This window comes from Passer domesticus, chromosome 4 (assembly GCF_036417665.1).
Source record: "Passer domesticus isolate bPasDom1 chromosome 4, bPasDom1.hap1, whole genome shotgun sequence".
Classification (NCBI taxonomy): domain Eukaryota; kingdom Metazoa; phylum Chordata; class Aves; order Passeriformes; family Passeridae; genus Passer; species Passer domesticus.
Window position 1 is genome coordinate 40,301,411 of NC_087477.1, and position 20,582 is coordinate 40,321,992.

The following is a 20,582-nucleotide window of genomic DNA, read 5'->3' on the forward strand; positions in this document are numbered from 1 at the left end:
AATGATGCTTGTATGCCCATTCATTTGTTTAGTCCAGAAATAAGTTTAGCACCTTTAAGATTGGTTCTGACAGCAAAGGGAGGAAGAGAAGAAGCACAGAGGTCTCCTCCAAAATCTGCCCTAAACCAGAATGTTGTCCAACAATAAACATAGGAGTAAAGCAGCACTGATGGCAATTTCAAGCTCAGTCAGCAGAAAAAAGCAGAAAAAAATAGTCAGTTTCTCAGGTCCTATACGATCCAGTCAGATGTTCCACAATTACCTCTTTTTCATAAAAGCTTAAGATTAAGGTCAGGATGTTTGGACATCTAAGCAGTGAGAAAAGTTGAACCAGTCAATCACAACAGACCACACAGGTCTTTATGGTGTTAACCATCATAGTCTAGAATCTGCTACATTTCTGAAAGGCAATTTAATTTTTCAATTCTTACAGTTCCCTGAGAAAATCATACCTCTCTCTGAAATGTTGGAAGTAAATGTTACACAACAAGGTTATTCAAAAACATTTCAGTTTGTTGTGTGGGTCTAGATAGATGGTGAACATTTGCAAATCCATGATCATGAAAGGCTGTCAACATACTACTCCAATGCACAGAAATAACTGCATTATGCAAAGATGCATAAAGCAAGATCCTCCAGCAGAGCGGAATGAATTAATTTCTGCTACCATCATGAATAGGGACACTGTCTCTCTGACATGACCTTAAAAAGGCTTATTTTCTCTTGCAGAAGAGAGGCATATCATAATTAAAGAGCATTCATCATCATCTCTGCACTTGCCCAAGATACCAGCGAGCTCACATGCTTGCAGGTCTTTCTTTCCAACAATCCTTCCAGCTCAGAAAATACCCTAATCCTTTACTTCTGCACTGCTAGAAAGCTGAGTGTCCTTTTAAACACATTAATTTCCCACGTGTCTATAAATTTGGACAAAAACTTAGTCATATGAAATATTCAACTATCTAGAAATACAACAGGATGAAACACTTTTTCACTAGTTCACCACTTTCAAATTATTATTTAAATTAAAGATTTTTATTATCTTCAAAGATAAAATCATGGCATTTGAAGATTTGATTCGGGTCTAATAATTTTTTTTTTATGTTTGAGGGTTCTTTGAAGATGCTCTGCTTTTATTTTTCATATGGTACTTTGAGAATATTCCACATCAAATAAGCAGTGGTGTGAAATGCTGTCTCACACAAACAGGGCAGGCAAACAAGGAAAATAAAAGAAATCCCAAGGTTTCTCACCTGTTCTTTAAATTGACAGTCAACTTCTGCAAACTCAAGTACCAAGCTAATGAAAACATCTTCCATGGAATGTGTGTTGATTAGACACAACATGCTGATGTACAACTAATTTGCACAAGGACTTCTGCACAGCTCAAATTAGGAACTTCGTCTGTCCTTTCAGTAAAGGCCAGCAAGACACACCAAAATAAGCAATTTATGATTAATTGCCAGCCAGTAGGTTAATTCTTGTCAACACAAATCCCAGAATCACAGACTATCCTGAGTCGGAAGGGACCCATCAGGATCATTGACGGGTCCTGTCTGCACAGGACACCCAAGAGTCACACCATTTGCCCAAGAGCATTGTCCAAATGCTTATTCAATTCTGTCAGGCTTGGTGCTGTGACCACTTCCCTGGGGAGCTGTTCCAGTGCCCAACCACCCTGTGGGTGAAGAACCTTTTCCTGATATCCAACCTAAACCTCCCCTGACACAACTTGATGCTGTTCTCTCTCAGGTTCTGCCAGTGGTCACCAGAGTGAAGAGATTGATGTTCTCAGATGTTCCTTCTGTAAAATAAGTCTTGATCAAGCACATGTTATTCAAGCAGTCCTTCACTGTTTATTATCATCCAACATACTTCAAACAGCAAATTTACACAGTGATAACATTATGGATAATTAAATCCAGCTCCAAGACCACAGACCATCCCCTGTTCATCCCAAATTCCCTAAAGCAGTCTTTATCGTGCTTTAGCCCTTTCCATAGAACAAAAAAAGGCTACACACACACACTTCACTGTATGTGAACTCACTTGCTGTCTGACACAGCTGCTCCTCATGAAAACAGAAGAATTTCCTACAAAATCCTAATACAATCCTAAATTATTTTCTATCTACAGAACTTTATATGACTTTGTCTCCTAGAGCTATTATTGCTGGTTATTTTGTGGATCAGCTGTCTTCTTTTTGTCATAGTATTTCAGAAGAAGAAAGTTCTACTTTCTTCGAATTACACATCTTTTTCAAATTGTTACTCTCTCAGTAATCAGTAGTGGTTTCCAGAAAGGGGATTAAAGCTGGCTATAACAGTACATCTCATTTGACAGAAGAAATGGTTGCAATGTGAAAAAACCCTACATGGTAGATATCATCTATACACACTTCAGTAAGCATTTTGTAAGAGATCACAATGGACATTTTTATTTTATTTTATATTGAAAAATAGAGTTTGATGGAAAAACTAAATATTTTGAAAAGGGGAAGGCTGCTTGGTGGCTGGCTGTGGGATAATTTTGTTTTACTATTTGCATTAATGACTGTGGAACAGGAGAATTGTGCTGAAGGGCACAAATATAAAATATTAGTAAAACCAAGATTCTCTGTGCACTGCAAGATTAGAGAAAGGATCTGAGTCCTACTGTCTCATGTCTATTAAAAAGGCAAATATGATCCCAGTATGCATCAACCAGGCACTTACAACAGAGGTACATAAGTGCCATCATTGAAAGCAGTGGTGGAATGAATTCTATTCTTTTTGCCTGAACTCCAAGATTTCCTTTGGTGCTAGTAAAAAGAAGGGGTTATAAGGATGAATAGGAAAAGGCAACATTCCCTTATGAGGGAAGATTAGGTGTTTGAGGCTTTCAGCCTACCAAAACAAAGGCTAAGAAGAATCAGTTTGTTCAGCGCAAATACTTCACTGAAGGAAGCATCAAATAAGAAGAGAGCTATTTAAAAAGCAGGAGGGTGCAGTTCAAAGAACAAATGGACCTTCATTGGGATGCTGCTGTCACAGGAAAACTAGATTCACCAGCTCATGAGAACCCTCTCTTGTAGAAAATACAACCAGGCATGGTCAAAGAGCTTAATATATCTGATTACATCTTATGAAGTACCTAAAATTCAAGACACAAAAAGACAAAACATGAAGGAAAATCTTCCAAACACACAACAAAAGAAAAACATCAAAACCCTTATCATGCCTCAGGAACAAAAGTTGCCCTGTCACAACAGTCAGAAACAAAGTGTCAAGAGTACCTGATGAACTGAATGCCTATAGTCAAAGCATGAGCTAGAGGTCAAATGATAATATACAAGCAATATACAAATATTTTAGAGTGATTAAATATGCCTAGTTAACTAACCAATGCTCTTGAGCATATCCCATCTGGGAACTTCAAAGTGCCTCATAAAGCCTTAATGATCTCATTGAAAATTATGGTTGCATTATTTACTGGTTTACAGCTAAGAAACTTTGGACACTGATCCACTGCACTATGGAAATATGCACTTAATATTAACTTTGATTAGTCTCCTGCCTTAGCACTTAAGTGCTTTGCTAGATCATAAATGTGAATGGCCTATCCTCAGAGTAACATAGGATATGGGATATGAATGAAGAAGGAGGTTTAATGATCACTGTGTACCTCTATTTGCATACTGTTGATGGAATAAAAGACAGAACACACCACTCAGCGTCATTCTGTAGATAACTGTGCACCACTCAGCACCAATCAGTCCACAAGTGACTCATGGATCACAATTTAGGAATCCCTGCTTTAGGAGATAAAAGAATTACTTATTAAAAGCTATCATCAGGATGTGCGACTGACAAAACCAAATGGGTCCATTCTAGTAAGGATGCCATCTTTGAGCTTACTCCTGAACCTGACTACAACTGAGATACATTTTCAAGGGAGCACTAATTTAAATGAGAGTACAGTAGCAGCACACAGAAGATCCTTGTATTTTAAAGCAGGCAGTACTTTGGTATCATTTGTAACTCCAGCATGTTCAGTTCAGTGCCTATCCAAATACCATCAGGATTGAATTCCTGTGCAAAAGCAGATCCATAAAAGTTATGAGGTATCTATTCCTGTGACAAAATGAATTTTTTTACTTTCAGAGCATAGGGATGCTATTAAGAGTGAATCTGGGAAAATAATAACCAACAGTTTTAATGATTACAATCAAGAACTTTGGCCTTGTTTTCTCCCTTAGGCAAAACTTAATGGTCTCCAGTGCATTAGGACTCAAATAGGATCAACTCCGCCGTGGTATTGCTGTTAAGCTATTTTATGATCCATTAAAGTACTATGGAAGTGAATAAAAAATCTGGCAGTGAGCTCTCATACAGGCTTATAAATTAAAATTCATTGTTTCAAAATAAAAACACTTGACTGCATACAACTACATTGCTCATACCTCCTATCACAGCAAGAGTGACACTTGATCGTGTATTATGTTATTGCATGTAATAAACAGGTAATAGTTCCTAACAATGAGTTCTTCATTTCTAGCTCCCTGGAGAGGAAGAGTTAAAAAGAGTAATCTGAACCTCATTCAAAGCAAAACCAAGATCTTTTAAATTTTAGCCAATGCAAAGAAAGTATCCATCAATAAGAGTTTCTGAGAAAATTAAGTAGCAATGTATATCATTACCATGAATATTAAGTTTGCTGCTAAACTTGTAGAAAGATCATTCCAAAACACTTTTGAAAGATGGTTAAACCACATTCTAAACAAAGTTTGTTATACCCTTCTCTGTTTTTAATAACTTGCTAAAAAATGTGTTCACAAGCTCACAAATTAGGTTGGCATCTATAAATAGCTAAAGCGCACAGCAAAACAATCTGACCCTGAGAATAAGAAGCAAGCAAGGGCTAAGGAATACTCAGCATTAGGATACTAAACTCAGTGGCAGTACCCTCAGCCATTGGATATTTTCAAGCCAACAAGATAAAGCAATGCAAGGCACTGAGATAACATTATTTATTAGAAATTATATCAAGGTTCATTAAAAATGATATTTTTAAATACTAAAAACCTTTATTCAGTTACTTGGAGAGAAGTACTTCTCAAATGGGATTCCTGAGGATCCTGTACTGATTTCAGATAAAACACACTTCAAGATTAACACAAGAAGCAAAAGGCATACAGAATAAAAAGCAGCAGCTATCATGAAAACTTACCTGGTATATAATCAACATAACCCTTCTTCTTGCCCTTTGTCTTAAATAAAATACATGCAAGTATATTTACCTTTGCTCCATGTTTATGCAGAACTTCCATGACATCATTATGGGCTTTTTCAGCTGCAACATGTAAAGGTGTCATGAAACTAGAGGGGGGGAAAAAATGATGTATTAGTTTTTTACACTCCTAGTATGACAGAGGCCTTTGGAAAACTCAAACATTTCAGAAACCTACTCTTTGTTTTTCTCGTTTACATTTGCTCCTTTCCTGAGCAATAGTTCTGTAACTTGTTTCCTCTTCGGGTGCACAGCAGCAACAGCACAGTGCTGCAAAAAAAGTAAATATAAAGCATATTTCAACTACACAGGCAATAAAGAACTTTAAAGATACATTACTTCATCCCTTAATTATTCTGCTAAAAACAGACTACAAAATTTACAAACAGAATTCATTATACTGAACAAAAACAGGTTAGTGATCAATGCTAAATTATTCTACTCAGAAACACAATTTTAATTTTAAAGCTATTTGTCATGTAGGAAAAAAGCAGTATGGTCCCAACTACATTAACCAGCTATCAGGACAAAGCTGACACATAATGAACAAAGGAGGGAAAGACAAAGAGTTTGAAACAGCCTAGCTTTTTACAGAGGGTCTCCAAAGGGGTCTGTAAGGATTCTGCTGCAGTTGTCAAGTTGACAGGACCTGAACATCACTTTGGTTCTTCCTTTGTTCCAATGTGCACTGACCTTGTTAGTGGCCATTTGCATCATGCACCCAACTGCAATTATGTAATAAGCAAACAGGCAATACATTTCTCTTAGAGTATCTTTCTTTCCATGCTATGAGAAAGATACAGCCTTCAGCACAGGGCTTCTCAATGCTAATGCCTGCCTTTGTGGGACCACACAGCCCTTTGCTAGGTGTAACTTTTGCCCTAAATGTGGCTGGCATCTGTTGGCTTCTCAACAGTGGCCCTATCAATGTATTCCTTAAGCCTGGAATTACCAGCATGGTTCCAGATAAGATTAAATACCCAGCTTTAAAATCAAATCCAGAAATGCTTATTTCAAGTTTGGACATCTCAAGATAGCAGACTATGAGAAATAGGAGAAACTTGTGGATTTTTCTGTTTATATCTTTACCCACATTTTAAACCAGTAACCCATGAAAGGTAGAAAGTCTCCTGGAAGAGCTCTCTAATTTTCCAACAGAAAAACAATAGTGTTTACAATTAGACAGACCCCAAACCCAATGCTAATAGGCAGTACTAATAATACTAGGTAGTACTAATAATAGTACCAATAACCATCTTTTGTCCAGTTTCAGCCTTCAAGTTTCCACACTGTTATTAATCAGCAGGGCACATCCAAATTTTGCAAAGGCAAGCTTTGTAAATAAACATTAAGATCAACTTTTGCTGTGAAGTGAGGCACCATTTTTAAGGCTTTGCAGATAATATCCTGTCTCTATTTCCTACCTATATAATAAACAAGTCCTAAAACACACAAATGCTGAAGTATTGCCAAACATCAAAGCAACACTAAAACCTATGTCAGGTGCTTGCTTTGGCCTTTTGGCTAATTCAGCAGAGATGCCAGTGGCCCATGGAAAATGTTATCATGCTTAGGGCAGAAATAGTTCAGTTAGATTACACACAACCTCATCTGATCCTGGAAGCTACGTCCTTTAATTTGGATTGGTGACAATTTGGAAAGCTCACATATAGCAGCCAAAAACTGAAAAATCACAGTCAAGCACTTAGTGAACAGTGAACCAAATACATCAATAGACCTAAAATATTCCATTTGGTCCAGCTGTCTCTGTAGAATCAGCAGGCAGAAAAGAGCAAAGAACATCAGAGGACTGTGAAGTGATCATTACACAGCTAAAGAGATGCCACATAGCAGCAGCTGATACACTCAGAAAGAAAAGGATAACATCATCCCAAATTTCATACTCTCTTCATATTCAGCCTATAAACCTCTCTTCTCTATCTTGCTTCTAACTTCAGGCAAGGATGATGAGTCCTCCACAGAGGAAACAGAGCATATGGATGCTTGGTACCCAACACACAATGTTCTGATCACAATCACAATGCTTTCAACACTAAATATGCAGTTGCATGCCTGCAGCTGAGACCTGCCACTGGGAAGAAAATGTTCCATTGGAATAAAGTATCATAACTATAGTGGTTTTAATAATACCATCAGTGTCAGCTTCATAGCTTTCACTACATCTGGGATACTGGCTGTGTTCTTTGCTTCCACTGCTTCTTTAAACAATTTAATAAGAGCAGAATAATGCCAGGAAAGTCTCAAAAGAACCCTGTTTCTACAGCTAATGTGGTATTGTCAGTACTATTCCAAACTTGTAAGACTCTGTGATATACATCTGTTTTCACCACAATTTTATGTATCCTGCGAAGAAAATTTGTAATCCAAGTTTGCTCACATAAAACATGAAGGAAACAACTGGGCTACAAAAATAAAATTTAACCACATAAAAAACCACAGGAACAGTCCAACAAAAAAAGAGGTTTATAGGAAAAAATGCAAAAGAAGCGGAAAATGAAAAAGTGAAGAGTGGCTGGAGAGCTTCTGTAATCTACCAGAAGGAAGGAAAAAAGTGATAAAATAAATTATATGATGGTTTTTCTATAGTGGTGATTTTATTTAAGCATAGAAAGTGTTCAATGCCAAATTCTCTATCTCAGATGATGAATGTATTTTCATAGTGTAGAAATGAAACTCCTTGACTCCAGGCTCCCAGCACATTTATCATTAAACAAATGGATTGACTGTATAATCTCACCAGTGCAGTCTCATGCGACTGTGGCTGCTTAAAATTAATGATCTCCAAAGCAAGTGTCTTTTTCACTTTGGCTAGGTCTGCCTCCCTGGCTGCTTGCAGTAGAGAGTGTCCTTTGAATTCATCTGTTAGAGGAAAAAGACACATTTAATATTCAGCAAAATGTCACATTTATAAATGTTAGTGCAGAAAGACAGCTATACTGAGTTAAGAGGAAAGAGGAGTGCTTCTGCATGTCTTTGGGTGCCAGCTGACCTGGGACACAGAACATGAAAGAAGCTTTGCTGAAACCAAAGGGATATGCTAAAGGACAGGGGAAGTTATTCCTTGAGTTAAATCCTTATAGCTTTTCCCCCTTTTATCCTCCACCCACTTGACATTAAATGCATATGTGACCTCTATGTTACCCACATCTGTGTGTGTGTGTTCAAATAAGCACAATGGTATGAGCTATTCTTAAGAAAATAAAGCATTACAGTTGTTTTACAAAAACTTTATTGTATTTGTATGACAAATAATGCACTATAAGTATATTAAGTATATATATTTTTTAAATAAAATTATAAATAACAACAATAACAAAAACCCAACAATAATACAGATATAAAATTGAAATATAAAATACTAAACTATTGATCTTAAAGAAAGCTAACTAGCTAAGCATTTGAAGCTAGTCTGCTCCAAAGATGAAACAAGTTTTGACAGCAGGTATATCTTTGCAGGTACAGCTTACTAATTTTGCTATTTCCAAATCTTGTTTAGCTCAGCAACTAGTTCATTTGAGTTTTAAATAACTTTAAATTTGAAAATAAGTGTTTCTCTTAAAATGTTCAGACAAAAGGCAGGTTAACAAAAATGACATCTGACCCTGGGAACTAGAAAAAAATACATCAATTTCAGTAAAAGTAGAAATATTTTTGTTTCATAAGCAAGCTTGAAATCCTAAGTTTGTTAATGAGGGGCTTTCTTCTCTCACCTTTGTTTTAATGTCTGGTTTAAATTTCTTTGTAAGCAAAGCACTACTCAAAGCACAAGTGCAAATAAATCTTGAAATAACAAATGTAACTTTATTACAAAATATAAGGTGAAACAACTCGAGAACATAAAACCATGATATTTTGGGATGCAAATACAAGCTATCCCATCAAGATACTGTCAAATTTGACATAATGCTCACATTTGTTTACACATTTTAGTGGATATTAATGGACATGAATCTTCCCTCATTACTCTTAAGGAACTCTAAGTACAGAAATAAACCAAAGTTTAAACTGATTTTTTTTTTGCTTGTTAATTTAAATAAATACTAAATTAACCTCCCTCAGAGTCAGAAACTATAGCCCAGGACTCAGAGTAGAGAAGTACCTAAAAGATACTAATGCCCTCCTCTTTTCTTCTAGACCAAAGTTTTCTGCTGTGCATGATCTCATCATCTTCCCCTGCAAAGAATAGTGAGTAGATAAAAACCTGACTAGCTGTGATTGTGAGTAGTGCAGGATCACATTATTAGTGTCTGGGGCCTTCTGCTATACTGGAAAGGTGAGAGACAAAACCAAAAACTTAATTATAATTGAGATTCTAATTCTCAAGAAGCTTTCTGTACCTTCATAATGCTCTCTTTCCATATATGTCTCATTTAATTATCTTTTACATTTTATAAGAGTCAGGAAACAAATTCCCAAAGAGGGAAAGCAAAGGCACACATATTAAAATTAGAGATGAAATATTGGTTTGTAAACAGCGTAAGGATTGCTACAAAAGAAGGTGATGGAATTTCCATCTCCAAGGCTGCACACCAAAGGTACTTACCTTCTGTAAGTTTCTAAATGCAATACTGAGCCTCAATATAGAGGCTCCTGTGTGACTGAACTGGACTTTAAGCATAAAACAAATCCCTAAGACACTGATTCAGCAGTGCATTAATAATTCTAAACTTCAGAAAACCAGGCAATACGAGAAACGATGTATCAGAGGTACAGATGCACACAGCTGCAGCTGCTCTGCTGCTTTGCATCCACTTCTGAAGCTTGGGGAAGGTGGCCTGGAAGGAAAGCATCCCTTTCACCCCCCACCAGCACGTGTTTCCAGTCTGGAAGCACTTACAGGTCAGTCTCTCCCTGAGCTCAGGCGTTGGAGCCATGTCAACCGCACTCTTGCCGTGGCAGTTGACCAAGGTGGGATCGGCGCCGTGGCTCAGCAGGAGGGAGCAGACCTCCACACGGTTCTTGGAAGCAGCCTCGTGCAGCGGGGTGAACTGCCACAGGTCCATAGCATTCACACAGGCACCATGCTAGCACAGCGAAAAAAAGCCTTGGATTAGGAAGAAATCATCTTCAACAGCTGAAACGCTTACAACTTTTAATTTTATTATAAAAATTTGTTCAAATCAGTCATCTATAAACACACACACAAACAAAATTTAATTAAAAATACCAGCATACACAAAAATACCATTGAATCTGCAAAAAATAATTGAAATTTTTATGCGAGCTAATTTTTGAACAGAAAGATTCAACTCTGCTATCAGTCCAAAGAAATTAGATAGAGAAAAAAAAAACCATATACTGTTTCAACAAAGACCTACAGTTGCAGGCTTCTGAAATGACAATATGATGTTTGAAACCTGTTACTGTCAGGAAAAAAATAACTTACTTTTCAGCTCCGATATAAACAATTCATATCTCATCTAACACACCTAAATCAACAGTAATTACTTCCCATCCTTCTGCTTACCTTAAGCAGCAGCTCTGTAACCTCATAGTGTCCATAGGAACATGCGTTATGAAGAGGCACAAGACCACTGCATGGAAGAAGGCAAATGACAAATTTTTTAAAGTGGCATTTTTAAGGGAGGAACAATTTTCTCCCTACTGAGATGAAAAGATCAAATTAAAGTTAAAATATTTAAGTAGTTAAGCATTTAAAAATTAGGATTTGCAAACTAATGAGAAAATCTGACTTTCCGAAACAACACGTTATTTAAGAGTGGCATTAAAACTTGGGGTTTTCTGCTTGGTTTTTTTTGTTCTGTGGTTTGTTTTTTTTTGTCTCAAAAGGCCACAGATGTTTAATCTACCATTAAGACTAGCACTAACTGGCTTTGATGTGATCCTTCTTGATGCTGTTAAGGAGGGGGAGAAGTCCCATTCCATGTTCAATTTCCCCAACAGCGTTCTGCTTCTGCCTAAATAGGAACCCCTGTTTAAAATGCTATGTGAAAGGCAACACTCCCCAGATAACACTAACGTAACTCCTGGGTATTTTATGAAGATGTACAAATATCCATAGAAAGCAGACTCAAATTGCTGCTCTAGACTGTTGAATGACCTGATTTTCCTCCATTTTTTACAGTACAACCTATTTAACTGTTCAAGATACTTCTAAGAGAGTCCCTGTAATTTTTGTAGTGTTGTATTACTGCAGGCAATACTTAAAAATTACACTAGCAAAGTAAATAACAGGGATTTAGTCACAAGCACAAGATGTAATAAAAGTAATGCATTGAAAAGGAGATGTGAGATGGGCAATTACTGCAGAGGACAAAATTAGTTTAATTCAAGCCAAGCATGACAGGCTAGTTATGGCTCAACAGATCAGTACACATAATACATGAAAACCATAATTAACCCCATAATACCTATGAAAAATACAGGGGGTAATTCCCAGGACTGTAAAACCAACTCAGTAATAATTAGGACAGCAAGTAGTAGACAGCAATTAAATAAATTTAATTTTAAGGTGGATGCTCTCAGAAGCAGCAACATATTTGTCACAGGAGAGGAAAATTTGTTTGGGGAAAATTTTTCAGACTGTTTTTTCCATCATTACTTTTTTTTAATTACAACTTATGGGTGCACGTGTGAGACAGAGAAAGACTATCCATTCCACAGAGCACTCAAAAAACCTGCCCCCTTCCAAAACGATGGTCCTCTCAGAGGACTGAGGGCTTCCTTGGCTGTGCTTCTCTTTGGGAGTAACTAGAAGGGTGACCATTTTGAAAATACAGAACAATTCCTAAGCACTTTCTCTGAATTGACTCCATTGAAGAGAACCTAAGAGTTCTATAAAATCAATGTGGACTAATTTAGCTCCTTAAATGAAAAGTGACAGTTATTTATAGCCTATTTACTTATATATTATGTATAAATAAGTAACAGCAAGGTAAAACAAAACACCACACTGATTCTAAATGTGTGGTGCCACTAAAAAAAAAAAAAAGTGGGAGCTTACTAGGATGTTAGATGTTTCTAAACATGTTTAGGTTCTTTTAAAGTTCAGTACAGAGTAAGTATTGAAAGGTTTTCCTTTCTTTGTTTGCTTTCCTTCCCCTCCTGCTCCAGCCCCAAGTTCAAGTTCAACTTAACTACCTCTCATACATTCCAAGTAAATTGTTCAAAATCATTACAGCATCTACACTGAAATTTTCTACCAACTGATGCTGAAATTTTGGAAAGGTACAAAAGACCTTCAACCTGCTTAAATAATGCTTGATCTACCTAAACAGGTACTATATGGAGCTTTACTGTAGGACTTTTGTGGGTTATTTTTGAGGGGCGGGGGGAAGGTGTTTTGTTGTGTTTTCTGGGTTTGGGTTTTTTTTGGGGGGGTCGTGGTGTGTTTTGGTTTTCTGCAGTTTTTGGGGGGTTTTTTGGTTGTATTTTTGATTTTTTTGACTTGCATAATACATCATTATGCATTTAACAACAAGACTGTTAAAAAAAACCCACTGGGGTAAATGGACAGATGAAAGAGCTACAATTAATCAAACTTTACAAGTTTAAATACATTTTGGACTGTTTTGGAGAGAAAGGAAAAAAAGGAAAGAAGCTAAGAAGATTTAAAATCACTTCCAACACTAGCACAAAATGAAAATACAGGAAGTGCCTCAGGTTTGCTGCTGGAGACAGCACACACACATATCTTACTTCTATGGATTCTGAATACAAAATGCATGCCTTTAACTAGGGGCCCAATTTCTACCATGTTAGGACTAAGCCTTCCAATCCAACCATCATGAAAATAATCATCTTAGAAATCAGAAATGTATGGCTGAGGACAACACAGAGCAAGCATCATTTCAGAATTCTGACTGCTGTGCACTTAGCTGATATCTTACATAACTACCACTCTTAATGCAAAAATAGAATAGTTTAGCCTCTACTATATCTTGATTTTTGCTGTCAGCTTCAACAAAGATACATCTACAAGTTGTAAGCACATGAGCATTACTGATGCTACTTGGAATTACAGCCATATATGTGAAACAAGATAATGAGGCCATAGGTGAGTTTTTCAATGCACATCTTTCACTAAGCCCTTGTATCTTCTCCCCATCACCTTTCCAAAAATAATGCTGTTAGTCCGTAATTTTAAAGAGTAGTCTGTGAATGGAAGTAAAGCTCAAAGTCTGGAAAAAAATTTGAAGGTGTAAAAGAAGCCTTAAAACAAGTGCAATCACAACTAATCTGAAGCACACTCAGATTTTGGAAGCAAATACCACATTCTTAGACAACTATTGAGATTGTGCTGCAACATGAACCAAAGAAATAATCCTGTATCTTGCCTAATACAGAACCACTGCTGCAAATGGGTAAGAAATCAATTAATTGCACATACCCTTTGTCCTTTGCGTGTACATCTGCACCATGCTGAAGCAGAAGCTGGACTATCCGAACCCTGTTGTAGCCAGCTGCTAAGTGTAAAGGAGTGGACTGCAAAACAAAAGAAGATGAAAAATGGAAGCCACATCAATCTGAAGTCCTGTACTTCCTGCCATTGAAATGCTCTCAGTTACTCTTATACATTGCACCAAGATAAGTTAAAGTACTCTTCCGTGATTAGCTGAATTAACAAATACACAGCACATGCAGGCCCCTCCTATTGTTAAACCAAAAAAGTGTGCCTTAAGGTGGGTAAGAATACAGGCACCCCTAAGGCAATAACAGCCTCTTAACTTGAAGCTAATTTTAAAAATCATTATCATCATCATCATCATCTCTGCACCAAAAAAAGTATCCATATGTGTTCTGTACTGTGATAAGACAAAGAAAATTGTATGCAGATTGCAGTTTCCTACAAAATACAGGTCTTCATCAGTAATGCACCTTGCTGCATAATAAGAGAGTAATAACACCTTTCTCCATGGCTAGCTCATGTGAATTTTCACTGAAAGCTTTTGAGCTAAGTTGACAACAGTAATCCCCCTTGAAGTTTATTTTTAAAAGCTTTTTTATTATAAAACAAATTTTGTGTGCTGTCTCAGCCTGAGGGGACTGCTTTCCTACAAAAATGGATGATGTTGTTTCCTCCTTCCCAAGGCTGAGAAGGGATCTTTGTTGCAATTTATTTTGTGGCATGCAACCAAATGATACAATTTTCTCACAGTAAAACCCCACACATAAAGCAGCTTGAAACATGGGAAAATGTACATATCTCACTGTATTATGCCAAGTATAGATTTACTGTCAGCATTAAAACATCATTATACAGTATTACACGGGGAGATGTCACATTTCACCATTATCAAGAGGTTAAAAACCAAAAAAATCAAGACAAATGGTCTCATCTGTGATAAACAGAAGCAAGTACTATATATCCATAAACAGTATGAATTTCCAGGAACACTTATCTAATGTGCACAACTTGGGAGCAGTCTGCATCATATTTTAGTGAAGTCTCAACACCTTGCTACTTGGCTTCAGAAAGAGTAACCACTTTGACAACTATCAGGTGTCCTGTGTACCACATTGAGGACACAGGTTGTACTATCAGAAATGACAGCACAGGGTATCTGTTAGAAACGCACCTGGGAAACTCAGTAAATGTAGAAAAGTAGTTCTACAAGTTTCCATAAGACCTGTCTGCAGAATTATCTATCTTACCTTCAGGTAAGGACCTCCAACATTTGTAACATGAAGATCCCCAGAGTGTTTCCAAAATTAACAATTACTCAATTGATCAATTAACAATTCAGACTGATCTAAAAGACAATGTATTCTTTTTATATCTGCCCCTATTATAAAATAATTGTCTTCTGCATATCATAAACACTAATGAAAATGTGGATAAGAATGATGCTGCTATTGACACTAGCAGAATACTTCAGCACTATTTATTCTGACAGTTGCCTTGGTTTGGTTACTAAATCCAGTTTTATCAATTGAATTAGTAACTCAGAAAACCTAAAATTAATTTGAAATGTCCATTCAAAGGTCTAGACTCCAGAAAAGCTGGAGCCAAGCATTAAATGTCTGGAACACCGCAGGATCCTTTAACCTCACTACAATTAAACTACATCCTTTCCTGTCTGCGTGCCACTTCTAAAACAATGATGGCAGACTTCCAAAATTATGCTTTACTAATAGGAAACATTATTAACAGAGATGTTCTCAATAAAGACACATAAGCCCAGAGTCTTGCTCACTCCTTAAAATTAAAACTATTATGACTCAGGCTGGGACTGTACACTTTGTATTTCTAGGGTTAATAGATCTGCATTTGCCAAATAACTTCATTAGAGAAGAAACACAAAACTTTTCAAGTTTATAGCTGCACAACAAATGGCATAAATGAAGCAAATCAGCATTAACCCAAATCTTTAGACAATTTATATCCCTGTCTTTCAGTAAGGTGAACTACTTCCTTCTCTTCAGCAAGACACCCCAGCCCATGCCTGAAATACAGAGTATCCGGTCTTGTCCAGCACACAGGAATTATTTATGCAGCCAGGCACCTGACATTTGGTGTGCCTGCCTTGTGGCCCACAGCAGCTCCAACCAAGCTGTGTGCTGTGCTGCAGCCACCTCTCCAAGGGGCATCAAGTGATGCTCCCTGTGCCCATCCTGGAGATGGGGCTGAGATCTCCACCAGGCAGCACGCTTCAACTCTGCAACTGCAAACACCCAGTGCTGGAGAGGCACGAAGTCAGAGGGCCAGAGAGACAACTTAACTGATGGCCAAGGACAAGTGAACACACACACAGGTACAGGAGCAGACAACCTGGAGTGCTGCTCCCCCTTTATCCACAAGCCAGTTGCTCATTAGTTTGGCTAAATGGCTCCTATAAATGCAGTGCTTGCATATGCTTCAGGAAGGAGAAAGCAGGAAGATGCTGTCTCCATGATTCTTAAAAACTTCTTTTCCTTTCTCATAAAAAAGAGCATTCATCCATACTATAGATTTAATAGGTAAAAATACTGATCTGGAGTTACAACTTTGTATGCTAATTATAGAATCTAGGTAACTAAAAGATAATATTGTGCTACATGAACTGCTCATTAGATGACATTATGAGCCCTCAAAAAAAAAAGCTATGTCATTAGACAGTGATTCTTAAAATTAACATGCTATTTATAGAGCATCAGGGAAGTAAAAACTAAATATCATTGATAGAAATGTCCACTGCACCTGAAAGTTATATCAAATTAATGACCTAATATTAAGAAAGCAGATTTAATACAGCTATCAATTAACCCCTCCTCCCATATCTTGCAAAACTTGGCAAGACTTACTAACAAAAATCCTCAGAGGGCACCTACCTTCCAAGACTCACATTCACAGTTACCAGGCCAATCACACTGGCTTACTTGCTAGTATAATTAAAAAGAGTATAACTCCACTTTTATTAAGTAAAGTAGACCATCATGCAAGATGCTCATATTATGTGAAAAATTTTATGGCAGCTGTAACTGAGCCAAAGCAGGTACTGAGAGCACTTTAAGGAACATCACTGTACACAAGATGGCAATCGCTGTCAACCTATATACCTACTATTTATAGTAAGGTAGGTGGTTTTGCCTGCAGTCTTTTTGATAATGTGTTGCCTGGGAATACAAGAAATGCATTTTTTAGATTTCATACTGCTCTCAGTGAGCCTTAGGTATTTTTGCACTGCTTTGTTACCAAGAGCTGATTTGATGACCCCTGTTCAAGGTCAGCCACCTTGGACCTGCCATCCCCTGTTCACCTGCATCAAACAAAAGGGGCCCTGAGGGATCTCCAGCGCTGCAGGCTCTGAGCAGCTTCCACTAAAATCTGAAAATTTGTTTCAACAAGCTGTCCACAGGCAACGTGGGAGTTCCAGCTCCAAGCACCATCCGTTTCCCTTATCTTGCTAAAGAGCCTTCAGCAGTGCTCAGATGGTAATGCTGCCACTGCCTCAGAAGAAAGTTTCATTTCCGTTTCAAATTACACATTTTAAGGGCAACTTTAAACCAAGGGATCTCATGTAACCATCTTATATTATGCATTATCTGCATGATTAATAACAGCTGCAGGAACTGTTTTTAAAACTGGTATCTCCTGTTCTTGTTTCCTACTGCCAAAATCTTGATATAATGCTATCTGATAAAAATCTTAATCTATGTGTTTCTCTCATTCTTAACTTGCCATCCCAAAGGCTATTAAAATCAACAATCTTATTACACAAATAAGGTCTCATCACACATCTTATTTACACCAACATACGGTGATTTAGAATGATCATAAATTCATATAATTGTCTACAGGCATTCTCATAATAAAGAGGCAACACCCTGATTTTGATGGCCAGCTCTGGCCTTCACATATGGCTACTCTCATGCTCAGAAGGTCCCCACAGGGATATGCACCAATAAGGGTGGCTTTTACACAGATGGGGAAACAAGTAAAGCTTGGCAAAAAAATACCTAAGGATATTTGCATGCTTATTGTTAACTCTTCTACAACACCCTGCTGACAGAGGACATACAAAAAAAAAAGGGAGGTATTTTAAAATGTTTGACACAGACTTTAATATTTCTGACTTTTTATATCATGTCTGTAATTATCTTCAGGTTTAGTACATTTGGAAATTGCAGGTATGCAGCAAACTCCCATTTAACAAATGTAGTTTTAAAAAAACATTTATTGTATTCAGGTCATACTGCCCTTAGAAAACAGCAACAAAAATATCTTAAAATCTTATAGTTTGTCATACAAACTTGCTTAAGAGAAGTGTTTTACCTCTTTTGAATTAAGGGAAGAGCACAGAAGTTTCTAATCACAGAAGGGACCTTCGTTTCATAGGTTTGCATAAAACTGTTTTGAAAGATGTCCTGACTCCTGGCAAAGCAAACAACCTTCTCTTTACTGTGTTAGAATTTATGACAAAATCTTTCTTTCCAATCACAGTAGTTTGTGCTTGATGCTGCTCTCTTGCAGACATCTCTAAAATGAACCACATCAATCATGAGGATACATCAGGAAGACATTCCGGATGCAAGCAGAGTACCTCCTGTCACCACTTTATCATTCTGATAAACGGGGTAAGAAAACAAGTTGCAACAACACTACAATCTTACAGACACATTCCTAAACTTTTCCACTGTGGAAATGATGAGGCTTTTCCTTTGCTGCTCACCAACTTGCATTCTAATTTTAAACAGTGCACCCATCTTACACCTTCATTTTAAATGAATTTGGAAGCTTTCTTGGGAAATAGCTCATTAACATTTGTTTGTATTGTGTCAAGGCTGGACTTACATACAAAATATTTCCTTCTATAAACATATTTCAAGTAACTTAAAATAATTATTTTATATTGATGCTATAATGCTCTTACACATTTGGTACAAAAGAAAATTAAGTTCCCTATCCCTGACTGAATAAATAAGCTTCTAATGAGCAGGAAAGGGTCCATGCTTCTGTTCACCAGCCACATGACTTGTCACCCTAATCATGAAGCTTCCTCGGTCACTTTATAGCAGTACTGAGTTATTTAAATTTGTGGTTGACAATTACGCTTTAGGGACAAACTTAGAGATGCTGCTTTAGGAAAACAAGTCATGTCAGACTGCTGACTGCAGATGAGCTAGCTGCAACTCCGGAGATAAGCGCAGAGGTGAAGAGCTTAAACCACTTTTCTTATGTAAAAAACATAATAAACAAGAAACAAACTAACACCCCTACAAACAAAATTCCAAAAGACGAGAATTACAAAATGCTTAAGGAAGACATTTCTCACTCCACTGGTAATTTATCTAGTTCATCTTCAGAATACAGACAGTAACACTTAATTAGACTATTGAACTGGACAGGCTTAGTATAGTAAAATTTTAAAAAACATCATGTCACAGATTTCACATGCTGCTTTCTAACAGCTAATGACAGGGAAAATGAACTGAACAGCTCACCAATTCAGAATCTGCAAGGCAAACAGTATATTAATTTAGAGATCTGGTATGTCAGATGATCTCTTGGCAAGTGGGGGGTGGTAGTGGTGAGGAACTAACTGTTTTGAGCTCTAAACCAGCAAAGACAAAACCAGCTTGATTGCCCAGACACAGCAGTGCTAGGGCAGAGCATCAATGGGCAAGAATGTTCATAAACTCCAGGAAAAGAGTTAAAAAAACACAGAAAGAGAAGACTAAAAATACTGCAAACACACTGACAGAGTAAGGCCTCACTTGGAATAAGTCTGCTTGGGTGACAGACCAGCTCCTCATATCCAGTGAATATTCAAGTCTGTTCCTTCTCAGGGGGCTATACTGTCCAAACTACTGACTACTGAATGCTTCTCTAGTAGATCTGAGACAAGACCATTCTCTGATTGTATGTGTGAACCTTTAAGACCGCATGACAAGGGTTGGCATCAGTTCCACATATTAATACAGTGACGCTGTTGTACTGCAACTTGGGCTAAGTGTTGACAAATAAGGGGGCAGGAGATTTATGAGAGAAAAGCTTTTCAATCACCTACGTGCCCGTCATAGGGAAGGACCACCAGGATGACAAGCATGATCTTGCACAGGGGTAGACAAAGAAATAACTGGAGTGTCTCCATCTCAAGGTTAAAATAAGGTAGAACAGGAAATCATGGAATCAACTCAGTTGGAAAAGACCTTTGAGATTGAATCCAACCTGTGTCTGAACACTACCTTGTCAACGAGACCATGGCAGTAAGTGCCACATCCAGTTTCTTCTTAAACAGCTCCAGGGATGGTGACTCCACCAGCTCCCTGGGCAGTCCATTCCAATGACCAATCACTCCTTCTGTGAATAATTCTTCCTAATGTTCAATCTAAATCTCCCTTGGTGCAGCTTAAGGCTTTGTCCTCTTGTCCTGTTGCTGGTTGCTTGGGAGAAGATACTGACCCACACCTGGCTACAGCCTCCTTTCAGGCAGCTGTAGAGAGTGATAAGGTCTCTTCTGAGCCTCCTTTTCTCCAGGCTAAACAACTCCAACTCCCTCAGCTGCTCCTCATGGGACTTGTGCTCCAAACCCTTCACCAGCCTTGCTGCCCTTCTCTGGACTTGCTCTAGCACCTCAAAATTCTTCCTAAACTGAGGGGCCCAGAAGTGGACACAGCACTCAAGGTGTGGCCTCACCAGTGACGAGTGCAGGGGAAGAATGGCCACCCTGGTCCTGCTGGCCACACTATTGCTGATACAGGCCATGATGGCACTGGCCTTGGCCACCGGGGTACTCTGCTGGCCCACGCTCAGCTGCTCTCAACCAGCACCCCCAGGCCCCTTTCTGCCTGGCCACTGTCCAGCCACTCTGTCCTCAGCATGTAGCACTGCAGGGGGTTGTCATTACTTT

At 37.9% G+C, this 20,582-nt stretch overlaps 1 protein-coding gene across 3 annotated transcripts in view; it reads right to left on the reverse strand.

Moving 5' to 3' along the window:
• The window catches only part of TNKS (tankyrase), a 128,359-nt gene that overhangs the window by 29,544 nt on the left and 78,233 nt on the right, over positions 1-20,582 (reverse strand). For all 3 annotated transcript variants that reach the window (XM_064417338.1, XM_064417337.1, XM_064417339.1), the window contains 6 exons: positions 13,640-13,734; positions 10,757-10,823; positions 10,127-10,313; positions 8,027-8,148; positions 5,447-5,538; positions 5,279-5,357 (listed from right to left, as the gene is read on the reverse strand). In XM_064417338.1, the coding sequence (XP_064273408.1) occupies positions 5,279-5,357; positions 5,447-5,538; positions 8,027-8,148; positions 10,127-10,313; positions 10,757-10,823; positions 13,640-13,734 (642 nt within the window). The remainder of the gene's footprint in view (positions 1-5,278; positions 5,358-5,446; positions 5,539-8,026; positions 8,149-10,126; positions 10,314-10,756; positions 10,824-13,639; positions 13,735-20,582) is intronic.